A 15,237-nucleotide genomic window follows, 5' to 3' on the forward strand; every position below is an offset into this window, starting at 1 on the left:
TATATATATATATATATATATATATATATATATATATATACACACACACACACACACACACACACACACACACACACAAAAACCACAGTACTATGTGTCCAGAATTTCTGTTCAAAACATGTCTGGATTATATTATACAATAAAATGTGATGTAAGGGACCTTCTTTGTTTTCAACTGGTTACTATTTGTACTATATTTATTTTATGAGCAAATAAAATAGCAATAGTGGTTAAAAAAAACAGATCCTTAATCAATGTGGCCCTAATATACAGTTTTCAGTGCTACACAGAGTATATGAGTATATGTCAAAGTGTCATTCATTCTGATCAACCATAACATTTTTTAAATACTAAAAACAACACCATAAAACCAAAATAAAACCAACACACAAGCCTGTGAAAAGAAAATATCACCAATTTAGCCACAAGAAGTGACCCGTATTAAAAGGGCTCAAGCCCACAGACTATGAACTGCATTGTGGTGGACCACCCACAGTCTTGCTTTGGTTTAAAATTCATTCCTTATTACCTTACTCCCAGCTCGTCAGACCCTATCAGAATAATTCCCTGCCTTCATTCCTGTGACTCCGCCTCTGGATCACAGTAAAATAATCCCAAAGATGGCGGTTGATTTCTGACCTTGCGCTCCGAGCTGTTATTAAGGTGGACCATCTCAATGCGGTCGTAGTAAGCATCCACCCAGTAAAGGATGCCCTGTGGGATGTCCAGGCTCAGACCGTTGGGCCACAGCACCGTTTTGCTGGTCAGGAATACGTTTCTGTTAGAGCCGTCCATCCAAGCCCGCTCAATTTTTCCTCGCTTGCTCTCCTTAGGGTCCTCCTCCCAGTCTGTCCAGTACATCCACCTGAGGAATCAACAAGGTCATTCTCATGCCTACAAGTACTGAATGAAATTTTCATAGAAATAGAAGAAAAAAGATCATATTTGAGAGGTCATCTTCAATGACCTCTTGGCATTAACAACGGCAAAGACATTTCATCTAGATGCCCTAAAGCGCACAACACTCACACAAAGTGTTTGTCACCAGTTACTTTAGCACGTGTCAATTTCCTTCACTGATCAAGGCTGTGAGCACCGGCTGTCTACAACAAGTGCAAAACGACGCACAACACCCCCCCCCCCCTTAGCATTAGCTTTTTATATTTCCTTCTCCATCTGACTCTTTCTTATGCTTTGCTTTCTGTTAATCCCTCCTTCTCCTCTCTGAGCCTGATTGATTACAGGCATTAGTGGAGGCAAGTGTCGTTCCACTGGGAAGTGTGTAGACCCACATCACTCTGTCGCTAGCAATCCATAAAGTGTGTGCGTATTTATGACCGTGTGCTTCTCAAGAGAGATCCCAGGAGGTCATATCAATAAGACCCATCCAGACACGGCAAGATTAAAAGCTATTTGAAGGAGCGCAAGAGAGATATGGGTGTGTGTGTGTGTGTGTTAAAACGTTTCTGGAGGAAATCCGCCATCTAATGCACAAAATGCTCCATCTGTTTTAATAAATAGCGTGAGATAAGTGAAATCAAAAGGGACGTTGCACTTTAGGGTGGTAATGGTCAACAACACAGATGTGCTTGAAATTATAAAAGGCTCTCTGCTTGAAATTCTGAAAAGACAAATACGAGGTAAGTGATAAAAACAAAGAAACAGCTCATACACAGAGATGAGTGAAACTGAGACAGAAAAAGAGTGGACAGAGATTTGCTGAGAGGTGAGTGACAGAGCAGCTGTAATTATTTCACTTGAGACATCAGGTAGCTGACCAGAAGAAATGACCACCTATCATCTCTCACGGTATGTTGCCTGACTACAAATAAGCACACAGACAGGCATAATACATTTCTGTATTTGGTACTTCATTAAACTGTCACCTTAAAGTCAGAATAATTGCTATCTTACACTTTATTGTACCTGAACTGTGCCACACATGTGCAACCCTGTATCCCTTTTCTCTGGAACAAAACCATCCAACTCCACCACTCTCGCCATTTCTTTTTCTTCCTTACCCGTGCAGAGGATCCACTACAATGGCACGAGGGTGAGTCATTTTTCCCTCGATGAGGGTTTTGCGTGTCTGTGAAGCCTTTTCTAGCCGAGCCACACTGATGGTTTTCTTAGGCCCATCGTCTGTCCAGTACAAGTTGTTAGCCATCCAGTCCACAGCAATGCCCTCTACTGTGTGGATTCCTGAGACAAACACATACTGTTGGTGAGAAGATACCGACTACAAAGTGATTTTATTGTGTGACTGTATACTTTTAGCCCTAAAACCTGATTTTAAACAGTATTACTGCCTGCTGTTTTTTTATTATGCAGACTTTTAAATGTTAGATTTGTGGAAAGCAGTTTATGCTCAATGGGATAACCTGGACAAACAGAGGTTATTAAATTAAATATGTTTGTGTTAAAATCATTCTGAGCTTGCAAAATCATTTTAAAGCCCTTTTTATGGGCCAGTTTTGGCCCTGCTTTTACAGCCAAAACCATTGGCAAGAATTCATACTTATAACTTATAACATGTGTACATGTGTAACCTCGGTGTCACCTGGTAAAAACAAATAATTCACACCATCTAAAGACGTTTATACAACTATTTTCTACACAAACTTTAATTTCTCCTGCTGAGTTTTTTTCATGTTTACTAGATTCCTAAAAACCATTGCAGTTGCAGTTTAAACTTAGCTCTCATTTCTTTCATCTACACATCATTTTTGTTTTTCTCAAATAAGATGTCATTACGCTACCTTCCTTCACAATGGTATCCCTCTCTGTTCCATCAATCTTCTGTCGCCCGATGATGTAGCTGGTGGCGTCGGCAAAGTAAATGAACTCGCTCTCAGCGTGAAAGTCCAGAGCTCTGGGGTTCATCAGATTCTCTATAGGGATCATGTATTCATCAGGCACCTTGGCATTCATATCCATGCCCCTGATGACCCCTGGGCGACCTTTACCGTAGACCAGGAAAAGCTCATGCTCAGGTTCTGTAGAAAAACAGGAAGAAAAAGGACTGAAGCTAGGACCTGAATTTATATGTACACATCTAAACAGAGGCAGTTAACACTAAACTTCTTTCACCCTCTCACCAATGTCCTGTTGACAACTGATCAAATAATAAGATGGTGACTCGTTTTATTTTTTTCAGCAAATAATGTGAATTGATTAAACAAGTCACTAACATGCAAGATCAGCAAAAGCCTGGAAAAATGATAATTAAGTAATTTTCAATTGAAAGGCAGAGAGAAAAGAAGAGGAGGAGGAGGTTGCCTTTTCTTAAATTAATGGTGTCATTTACAAGGACAGTCTATTCTCAGGAGGCAGATCAATATAATGTTATTGTTGGTTGATAGAATATTTAAAGCTTTCTCTGAACAAGCTGAATCAGGCTGACAGCTTTACGGCACGGTCAGCAGAGAGACAGACTTAGTTATGCTACTTTGTTCATAGCTCTTTCCCAGTCTGTAGCCCAGGGGAGAACTGCAGCCCCGATCCAACCTTGGCAAGACTTTGCCTTTAGGTCTGCGTAGCTGAATCACTGTGGCTCCTGAGTTTTATACTTACAGTTCTGCTGGGAGCATGCACATATTTGTGCTGAATCTGCAGTGTGCTATAGTGCAGTGGTTCCCGACCAGAAGTCCACTCCACAGCTGTCTCAAATGGGCTCATGTCACCCGCACCACGCTGACACGACCTGCCTTGTCCCAAATGTGCTCATTTTGATTTATTTTAAACTGGATGTTATTTAATATTTTGAATATTTTTAGATAAAGAAAGTATTGTTACAATAATACTTTCTTACAACTGAACTCTCAATGTTGAGGTCAGTTTAATCACATTTTAATTGTACTGATCTTGGAGCAGCACCAGCTGGTTATTTATCCATTCAGCCATTACTATTAGCTTTAACTTATTACAACTGTTTACAACCATTCCTTTTTTAGTTACCACAATCTAATTTAACAATTTATATTGGGCTACTATGAGCTAATGTATTAATAATTAACTAATAGTTCTTATCTATTAGTTTTAGCTTTGAACTTTATTTTATTATTTATAGTTAGCTGTCAGTTTCAACCTTTTACTTCTTTTAGTACTTTTAACTAAGTTAGCTGAACTAACTGTTTACACCTTTCTGCTTTCTTGCTTTTTGCTTGCTTACCAATGTTTTCTTCCCAAAATAAAAGTGTTAACTAGTTTCAACTGTGTTACAGTTAAATTAAATTGTTCTTTTATTTATTTTAGTCAACAATCTTTCCACATACACTAAGCCAACCGAGGTACAAGTGACTGTTATTCAGGAAAAACTGTCTCACAGTGCCTACTGGAGTTTTCTTTGTGCGTAGATCATTTGTTGACTTGCAGCGGCTGAACCTTAATCATTGTTTAATTACACATTTAGTCCTACTCACTTTTGCAGGACTTGCCATCGCTACCCAGGCTAAATCCAGAGCGACAGCGGCAGGTCCGGGTCTTGTGGCCATTTCCCAGCAGACAGATGTCCGAGCAGCCTCCAGCCTTCCCAAACTGGTCCACCTCACATGCATGGCTTCGTACTGGACACCAAGAATGTGGAACATAAAGTCACTAAACTAGAAGCATTAATACTGTATTCTGATGTGCGTTAGGGGTGGGAGTCTGTTTTCACGATTTGATTCAGATTCAGTGGTCAACGATTCGATTCTAAACTGATCTTGATGAATCCATTTTTGTATGTACATTTCCATGCGTGATTTAAAAACATATATGATACATGATGTACTTTTAAATCTGAGTTTGCTACTCAGTTTGTTAATCACTTCCTAGACAAAGCATCAAGACAAAATTTGGAATTTTACATATATTTGTCGCATTATTGCATTGTCAAGTATTAATAGAATGCTTTGTCTACTGAGGTTTCATTGTAGTAATTTCATGATTAAAGCTTTAAAGATGTTTGTGACCGTCACCTTCTCTCACAGGGATCTTCCATGTCAGAGGCTCAGTCATGTTTAAGGTGGATGATTGGCTTCTTAGCACATGAAACATGAGGTGGTCAGATATGATAAAGTAGATAAACAGCCTTTATGTGTTATTAGAATATGTGTTTTTCCGTTTGGCCATTTTTGTGTGTGTTTTCTGCACTTTTGTCTAAACTCTAGGTTGTTGTCCATCATTCCATTCTCTTTCAATCACTTTGTTTTCTGATTTGTAAATGTTTGGAGACAGTTACTTTTGAATTAAAACACTTTTTTTGAATCGATTATTAACTTATCTGCATCAAGCATTGAATCGTTCTAGAGAGAATCGCGGTGCATCTAAGAATCTTATATTTTTCCCACCCATAGTGTGCTTGCGCGTGTGTGTGTGTGTGTGTGTGTGTGTGTGTGTGTGTGTTCTACCTTGAGGCTGGCGTCTCTGGTGGTAGACGTGCAGCGCTCCTCCCTTGTCCACCCTGGTTACTACTTGGTAGTCTGTGCTGTTGAAGCGGTTGACCCTGATCACACTGGTTTTAGGCTGCATGTTAGCGTTGTCTGAGTTGGTGGCATACAGGTAGTTTTCAAACACAGTCAGCCCGTACAGGTGCTCGATCTTGAAGAGAGAATATAAAAAGTGGGGAGATGATGGGACGGTTGAGGGACAGAGTTAAGGAGAGGGAGATGGTTTTATTCCAATGTACTCCAAATCCTAGTTTCACATTTTTTGAGTGCTTAAATCTTACGTATTATGTACCTATACATTTAGTCTGGCTAAAAACTTAAATTTACTTACGTTTTCCATAAATTAACTTTTACTGGCAGTCACAAAGTCACTGCTGCTCTTCATGATCATAAGATAGATAAGTACTTGCAAAGAGTTTTACCAAAATACATCAGTTGTATTAGTAGTAGTGTTAACCAACAAAGTCTGGTGCAAAATCAATAGTTTGTCATTGATTTTTAAACTAGATGCCCCCTCCATCTTCACCTTCATACAGTATATTGTCTTATTGCAAGCAACAATTTATGATCATGTGTCCTAATATTTGAAAACAATGGACCACGATTCAATGTGGAGTGGCATTTTACTTCGGTGAGCTCATTACTATCCATATCTGGATTGCGCTACAATGACAATTTACCACAAAAACAAGATATGCTCTGTTCAAATTATCCTCTATGTTTTAAAGATTTTATTTAGTCATTATTTCTCCATGGTTACTTTTAGTATAATGTAGCAGGAAGTAAAGGTGTTGTTTCTATGGTTACTTTTAGATTAATGAACCATGTGTTCTGATGTAGAGCGATCGCTGGTTAAACTGTTTACTCAAGGTATTCTGACACACACTTTTAACAGCCAGCTGCCATCGCTTCAGTATTTTCCATGGCCGTGGTATTGTAAAGTGATGAAGTGTTTAGAAGCAGCGCCTGGAAAAGCATCCACTGCTCACAATAGACAGAACTCAAGAACAAACTAGCTTTTATCTGACACAGTCAGGGAGGATGTTTCTTACAAAAAAGAGTTTCATACACAGCTTTAAGAGAACATGTTGGGCCTTGATAAACAGCCCGAACTCAACAACATCATTAACACACTTCCTTGTAACCTTTACCTGATGGATGTGCATGCACTAATGCCCTATCACAGGTGCACACACACAAAGCAAGAGATGGTGGTGTGTGTGTGTGTGTGTGTGTGTGTTTGTGTGTGTTTGTGTTTGTTTGTGTGTGTGCCCTTAAGCTCTGTGGTTAAATGAAAGTCATTACTTCTCCACAGATCACAGTAAAAGCCATGGTAACGGGTTTAAGAGCCACCGTGCTTTATCAGCGCTGCAACATCAACAGCCTCAGCATTAGAAACTATTAATCAGCTGCTTTAATGAAAAGGCAAACGTCCACTGACGCCTCTCTGCTCATAACTCACTGGGCAAGAACCCATTACAGGAGTGCACAGGAGAAACATAAGGTGTGTTACAGATATACAGGGAGCATTATGAATAGCATACAGCTAAGGACAGCTAATTTAAGAGAGATTATTTTCTTGCTAATTGATGATAACGGGAATGTGGTGCAGCTGTTCTCACCAGCAGGCCTTGGATGATGGTGTGCCGGTTCTTGCCTTCATAATCCACCACCTCAATGTAGTCGAGGTAGGCATCGGCCCAGTACACCAGCCTGCTGACCAGATCCAGCGTTATGCCGTGGGGAAATACAATCTTACTGTCCACAAGCTTGGTTCGGTTCTGGCCATCCATATCGCAGCGCTCCACCTTTGGAATCTGACCGTAGTCTGTGAAGAATACCTTCCTGTGGAAACAAAGGGTCAGACTGGATTGAGGACAGATGGACGAATAGATCAATTAAATTGGAAAACAGTTTTATTTTCAGCTCATCTGACTTTGTTAGAAGTGATTTATTGCCCTTATTTCTATTACAGGGAGACAGTGTTAATTTATCTTCAGTAAGGTAAAATGAGAAAAGTAGGAAACATCCCAAATGGCAGACAGAAAGCAAGATTCACTGTTTAAGTCATTTTTCAAGGAATAATGGTGAATATTTGCTTATTTGCGTTCTAAATATTTGTAGTTTTACAGGCTAGCAATATTGTGAAGGAACACATATCTTCTGTATTCCCAATTTAGAACCCAACACAAACAGTATGAGAGCAGAACAGAGCTCAGTCTTTCACTCCTGCCAAAACTAAAATAGTGACTTATTTAAAGCTTCAATAACAAATCATGCCCACAGTTCATGGAAATGTGTTGGCAAGCAATATATTTGAAAAACAAAACAAACAAAAAAACAAATGTGTTAAACATGCTGAAAAACACGTTTCACACATTTCCCTTCATCTAACATTTTGCAATTTCCATTTTAAACCTAAACCTCAGAAAATCATGATACGGTGGAGTAATAGTAAAAACAAAGAAAAAGTAGAAATATGTTTTTTGTGAATTTTACTTTTGAATACAATAAACAGTTATTGTGAGATTTTAGGAAAGACTTGTGGTCACTAATTTGTAACAGCAAAAAAGGAAGATTTTTGCAGTTACATTGTTGTTAGTTTTGTTTGTCTTCCCACTCAAACGACACTACAGACCACAACAACAAACAAAAGCAGCTACAGTGAATCTACCTGACCTTGTTATTGAAGGAACCAATTAACCAATCAAAAAAGGGGAAATTGCGTGGGATGAAAACAGTGCGCATACACACAGACATTCTTACATTTGTGCTAGTATTTTTTTCCAACACACACAGGCTCTTAGACACTCACACAAGAACACACCACAGATATGCACACACTTCCTGGAATTCAATTGGAAAGTCTGATCATAAACAAATGAGCTGAAAAAAACATGATTTTACACTCAAAACATATACAGTCAGTCAGTACCACAGTGCAAGCAGAACATCTGCATTCAATTACTCCAATGTCCAAACTTCCATGTAGCCTCCCTACCCCCCAGATTTCAACTCGTTTTAAAGTTGGATAACAACAACAGATGACAGAAGTCAGGCCCCAGTTGTTCTCATTGGATTATTATGAGTTTACAAGGTGTGTGTTTACACGCAGAAAACAGAAAGTAAGTAACTGACCCCATGGTTGGGTCCAGGGCAATCCCTTTAGGATTATACAGCTCCTGGTCCAGGAGAGTGACACATGTCTGTCCATCCTTGTCACAGACAAAGATCCTGTCGTCCACGTCATCCACAAAGTAGAAGTTTCCGGTGAGCCAGTCGATGGCCATCTGCTCCACATCTGGACAGAGAAATGGCGGAAGAGTACGGAGGGGTTAAAATGGGACACAGGAGGTGCAGGGGGAGGCAAAAACACTGTTTTCAGTACTTGAATTGATTCATTTTTATTTGATTTTGGCTTGAGCTTGTGTTGTTGTTGTTTTTATTGTACTTGTAGCAGATAGGTAAGAGGTTTGAATCATGTGGTAAAATTAGTCAGCGATACTGTGTAGCAACTACTTCCACAGATCGCTCCCTCTCTCTGCAACACTCATACACACGTTCACACACAGTCCAGACTTTAAGGTTTGGACTTAGGGCATTTTTCTTGACTGACAAACAAGAGGACAGCAAACTGCAGTTAGCAAGTGGACAGTGGATGTGTCTGTCATTCAAAGTCACTCAGCAACACAGAATATGAGACAGGCTTTTTCTTGCTTTGAGGAGTGTCGATGTTGGCGTAGCTGTTACTAAGCGACGTCTGGCGTGCGGTTTCTGCTGCGTTTATTTTCCCAAGGCTCAGCTCAGGGAGAAGACCAGTGCCCCATTCGACAATGAAAATCAAACACCTAGACACATGCACATGGCGCCACACACACACACACACACACACACACACACACACACACACACACACACACACACACACACACAGACACACTTTATGAACATTTACAGGAAAAAAAACTGGAACCCCTGCTCTATCAAAATGATACCAACAACAACAACAATAGTAAGAACAATAATAATAATAATAATAATAATAATAATAATAATAATAATAATAATAATAATAATAATAATAATAATGTATACTTTATTAATCCTGGAAGGGGGAATTACAATGTTTTCACTCTGTTGTTATTAAACACATTATACACAGACTTGAATTACACACACATGCTCAGTACCTGTACATACACTAAATGGCAAAATGTCAGAGGGAGGGGGCTGCCCGTGGAAAGGTGTCCCGAATGTGGTTAAGGACCACATAGGGAGGGACTGAGAGGAGAAAAATTGTGAAAAAGAATAACATGAAACACTAATATTCTCCTGGTTCCCTCCTCTTCCTTCCTCTCCTCAAACACCAGCTCAGCCACACTAACTCTGAGCCAAGGATCAGAGAAAGAAAGCTATTGTTGTCCTAAAGGAAAGGAGGTGTGAGCATATTAAAGGTCCAGAATGATCCATTTACTGTGATTGGTGGAAAGTACATTTACTCAAGTACTGTACTTTACTTAGGTTTTTTTATTTTACGGAACTTTATACATACACCACTACATTTCTGAGGTTAATGTTCAGAGGTTAATGTTGTGCCTTTTACAAGGCATTTATTCAGTTACTAGTTACTTTGCAAACTTACTTGTATATATATTGATTATAGCTTCTTTAAGAGCAATTTGGAAAACAGTAGGAAGATTGTAACTTGCAATTTATTATTTCTACATAATGGTTTTGCTACTTCTAACAAAACTTTTGAATATTTCTTCCGGCAGCTGACTGTCACATCTATCAATATTAATAATACTTAATTAATAATATCTTAACATAGGAATGAAAACTATAAGTATGCATGACTAGAGAAAGAGTGAGAGAAAGAATGGGAAGGGGGGCTTCAAAACCACAGGACATGTATTTTCACAGCTGCCAAAAGCTCTGCTCTCCACAGAATCCCCACTATCCCCACACACCGACTCACACGTACGCAAACAACTCAGATATAGGGCTAAAGTCTTGCTGCAGGAGTCCTTGGTCACGCAGTGCTCAGAGCTAAAGGTGGTGCTCCAATATGGTGGTATGTTTACCAGGTTGAGCAGGTCACTGTGATGATTTAGAGGAGAACAGAGGGTCGATGTCTCCAAAAAGGAATCAAAAGCTTGAGTGGGGGGGAAACAACAAAGCAGATTCCTTTCTCATAGGAATCTTACCAGCTCTGCACCAATAAATCTGACAGTAATTCCAGAGCTCTGTCTTTATAAAAACTGACACATTTTTCTGAAGAGAATGGACGGCAAAAGGAGGCAATTGGAATACTTTTTTTTAACTTAACAAGGCCACAGACTTCTATACAATTGAACTATTAAAAGGAGAATTCTGGTCGATTTCAACTTGTAGCTCTGTTTTTTTTTTTATTGTAGTTTTCTCAGTAGTGAGACAAGTGAAAACAATCAGTGCAGTCTACACTGAGTTATCCGCCTGCTGGTTAGCACCTAACAGGCTTAAACAGGGCAAGTTTTAAACCTTTTTTTTGCCTCTAAACATGCTCAAAATGTCATTACCAGTGCCTAGCCAAGTGAAGTTATTCCTTCTAAGTGAACACAGCAAATTTGTCTTGTTATTCACAGCACTCCAAATTTAAAAAAACAGAGCTAAGCATGTTGAAATCGACCGGAATTCTCCTTTAAATTCTTTCTCGGGATATAAGATAAACTGGAGCAAAAGTGAACTGATGCCTGTGCGTTGTAGATACCCACATTTGCTCGAACAGACTCCATTCAAATTGGTAAAATTCACATATTTTGGGGTAGAGATCACTAAGAAGTGCAACTCCTTATTTAAAGATAACGTTGGGGCTATATACATTAAGTTAAGGATAAAATTTAAAAAAATTAAAATTTCCTTGATAGGTAGAATAAACAGTTAAGATGATCTGACACCCTCAATTGGTATATCTCTTTCAAACATACATTTACATGTATTCATGTTTCTATAACTCATTTCATTTATCTGAAACTATGAATCCCATAGGGTTAGCAGATGACATCTGTGCAGGTGTAGGGCATTCGGGTTGCTAACCGTACCAAATTGCATGCACTTTTATTGGGCGGCAAACATTCCCTGTGTCTCCTACTTACTGGATGAGACGGATGTGCTTAACGGCTGGCTGAATAACGAGAGAGAAGACAGTCAACCCTACTCGCTTGGTGCTATCGTAATGTCTCCCGTTCCAAAAATCATGTCTTAATCCCAATCAGATTATTCATCGTACTATTCAAATCTGGAGCCAAGTAGCAAAACAGTTTAAGCTTAGAGCTCTATCCTTTACACTGCGGATATCGCCACATCTGTCGTTTACTCCAACAATGGATCAATGGAAGGAATTCGAGTTGTATAGCCTAAACATTCAGGTTATGTTTGCATCATTTGGGGAGCTTCAAGAGAAATGTGAGCTGTCAAAGGTTGGAGAAGAGAAGAAAGAAGACCGAGAAGAGAAGAACGAGAGAGATATGGCCAAAACTTGGCCATTGTGCAGCAGCATTTCTGAGGTTTATGAGAATCAGGGGCCGTATTCCCAAAGGTGCTCTTAATTTTTAACACAGAGTTCTCTGTTTAAACACTTCCAGCTGCCCCACAACACCGTGACTCACACAATAGAGGGAGAAGATAGAAGATTGTGCAATATTCGAAACGTTTACTGAAAAAATGTCAGCCCCCTGCTTTATGACACCCCCGACTCTCCATTTTCCTCCATCTTTGCTCAACAGAAATGGCTCCAGCAAAAAGACTTTTCAATCTCCTCCCATTCTCTCCCCTCCACCTCCACCTCCTCCTCCTCCACCATGCATCATCCCCCTATCCCTCCTCTTTGTCTGTTCCCCAGAGGTGGGAAAACAGTCTGGATTCATTAACTGCAGCTCTGTCTGTCTCAAACTATGCTATAAAAAAAAAACACAGCATAATTGAAAAAACAGGACCGGACGCCTGCTTCATCTGTTCCCTACTTTCTCTAACCAACTTGTTTTCTACGTGTTTCCTCGTTCATCTCTCTGTTCCCTGTTGGTCTAAGAAAAACAACCGCCGAGTGGATGTCAAGATAGTGTATTTTTAAAGTGTATTGCTAAATGTAGCCATGCTAGGCAGAGTTTTTCTCTAATAACTGTATGTGGTAGTGCAAGTGAGGGGAATACGTCTTCAAAGTTACACACTGCTCGTACTAGGCTGCTCGCACAGGGGGATCAATAGTGTAGTTATATCAGTGGCATTACTTTTAAAGTCCCTGATATGGTTGTTATACCTCCAAACTGTCACTTTTAAACTGTAATTGAAGTTTTGACACCAACTGCTCGTACACCCCCACCCTCCACTTATCCTCGCCAACCTCCCGCACTCCAAAACACTCCCTCAAGCATCTGGCAAAGGCGTCACAGCAGAAACACACAAGCAGACTGGCAAAAAAAAGTGTTTCTGTTAAGATCCAGAGCAGGAGGGGAAAGACTGAGTGGATCATTTGAGGGACTAAAGTGTAAACTAAAAAATAAATGAGAGACAGAGAAAGAGAAAAAAAGAGAGAGAGAAAGACACAGAGACAGAGAGAGACAGAGAGAGAGTTAGAGAGAGAGAGAGAGAGAGAGAGAGAGAGAGAGAGAGAGAGAGAGAGAGAGAGAGAGAGAGAGAGAGAGAGAGAGAGAGAGAGAGAGAGAGAGAGTTTAAAGCTGAACAAAGTGTTGAATGTTGAAAGGAGAGAAGATTGAAAATGTGCTGACCGGCTTGCCTTTTAACGGCACATGACCTCTTAAGGAGATTTTAAGCCAGTGTCTGTGCTAAGCAGCACGCTGTGGCTCACTTTGCAGGGCGAGCAGGTACTGTAGCTTTTACAGTACAAGCATGGAAGGAAGGCTTAGGGACAGCTCTGGGATCAGCCCTCCTATGCATTGCATGGAGTATTAGCCTCTATAGTACTTCTGAATGTTAATCTATCTCAGTTTCAAAGGGAATGTAGTAAAAGTGAGAGACAAGGAGATTGAAAGAGCGGGCAGGGGGGGAGGGGGGGACACATCTGGACAACTCATATGTGGCATACTGAGGTCATGAGTCACTAGAACCACACACGCATCATTTCCTGTAAGTTCACCCCTGCCATTGGTTGCTGCTGGCTCCTTCCATGTTAACTGTAAGCATAAACCTGCTCCCCCTATTCTGTCACACTCACACACCAGCAGCCTGTCAAGAGACAAACTCTGCTATCTGTCAGTCACTTCAGATTATGGAGAAAATTCTCAGTTTGAGTCCATAATCTAGTCCATAATATTTTTTGCGCTGACCCTACATATTTCGGGTCCTCTGGTCGGGCAAAGGATTTAAATTTAGATTTTCCTGACATCATTTGTTTGTATTTTTCCATATTTTGTGTCATATCCAGCACATGTCTACATCTGATATTTGGTTTATTCTGCAAAACTGTCTCATGAGGAAACAACCAGCACCTAATTTTTCTGTCAATGTCTCCATTAACTGTCAAAATACCTTTAAATAGCATCTCTCTTTTTCTCATTTTGTCATTCATATTTTGACAGGAAAACAGTAATATTTGTCACTTGGATACAGAAAGGGCATGCTTCCTTATTTTAGCAATACAGCGCTCAATCCTCTTAATCAGTCAAAAACATCCTGTCCATGCTCCTCAATGCAGCCAGTTCTCCCTTTTGTCTGTTTGTGTGTGTGCGTGTGTGTGTGTGTGTGTGTGTCTGTTTGTCTGTGCACATGAGTGCTGCAATGTGTGTGCATGAGGGCTGCAGTGTGTGTGGGGGACAGCAGTGGACAACCCAGCTGAAGCTGTTGGAATTTCCTGCAAATTCTTCTGGTCCTTAAATTATCACGTCCAATGTGAGCCGAGCTTCTGCTCAAAGCTGCATGGTTATAGCAACAATGATAATCATTGTTCTTGTGATCGTAATAATTTAGCACAAAATCTCCATATCAGTGTGGCACTATCTCCATAATTTTGAGGAGGATGTGCTTTTTCCTCTATGAGCCTGATAGTCCTAAATAATCTGCCATAAAAGATGTGGCCTTAGAAAGTCTCAAAAGAGACTTGAGAGAGAGGTGCATCAGGCTCGATCTTCTTCTTATTACAGTGAGACACCAAAATGTCTTATGCATAATTTTCATTGTTTTCATCATCATTCAGAGTCTGCCAGATATCATCTGGTTTGAAATGAACATATTTCGAAATGACACCTACACCGCACTGTGCGAGCATGCGGAAGACAGAGCTGCCCGACTGTCAACTTTCGGCCCTTTCATTTTCTCTGATGGTCTGCGCTGAGAGTCATTTTAATCATGTTAATGCATTCTTTAGTCCCATGGAAAAGGGATGTGAACGGAGACGGGCAGCTATATACTGATTGGATGTGATTGGTTAGAATGCTTGTATGCAAGTATAAAACAGAGAGAGAAAGGAGATGAATAAAGCTGAGCTGTATGATTTCATACAATTATATAAGGTCTGAATCATACACATTATATTGTAGTGTGTACAGATCAAAAGTGGAGTTCAGGGATTGTGGAGCGCCAGGACACATGTCAGAGAATATGAACACAATTACTAAGTGAGGGAGAAATGTAATGTTGTTTGCAAGGAACATTTGCAGGTCATTTAATAATGTTTGTGAATAAGTATAACAATGTAGATAGTTCTAAACCATCTGTCAACCAACATTCTAAAAGATAAAATGACACATTCCTGCTCCCTTTGTGCGAATACAAGTGTTGTCTCTCAAGCCGCTTTCACAGTGAAGACAAGCTGCCC

At 40.0% G+C, this 15,237-nt stretch overlaps 1 protein-coding gene across 4 annotated transcripts in view; it reads right to left on the bottom strand.

Moving 5' to 3' along the window:
* The window catches only part of LOC117944002 (low-density lipoprotein receptor-related protein 1-like), an 87,000-nt gene that overhangs the window by 39,225 nt on the left and 32,538 nt on the right, over nt 1-15,237 (bottom strand). For all 4 annotated transcript variants that reach the window (XM_034870501.1, XM_034870499.1, XM_034870502.1 and 1 more), the window contains exons 7-13: nt 8,568-8,730; nt 7,052-7,274; nt 5,391-5,580; nt 4,422-4,565; nt 2,760-2,996; nt 2,022-2,202; nt 640-865 (exon numbers count right to left, since the gene is read on the bottom strand). In XM_034870501.1, coding sequence (XP_034726392.1) covers nt 640-865; nt 2,022-2,202; nt 2,760-2,996; nt 4,422-4,565; nt 5,391-5,580; nt 7,052-7,274; nt 8,568-8,730 — 1,364 coding nt within the window. The remainder of the gene's footprint in view (nt 1-639; nt 866-2,021; nt 2,203-2,759; nt 2,997-4,421; nt 4,566-5,390; nt 5,581-7,051; nt 7,275-8,567; nt 8,731-15,237) is intronic.

The sequence above is a fragment of the Etheostoma cragini genome, chromosome 4 (assembly GCF_013103735.1).
Source record: "Etheostoma cragini isolate CJK2018 chromosome 4, CSU_Ecrag_1.0, whole genome shotgun sequence".
NCBI classification, from domain to species: domain Eukaryota; kingdom Metazoa; phylum Chordata; class Actinopteri; order Perciformes; family Percidae; genus Etheostoma; species Etheostoma cragini.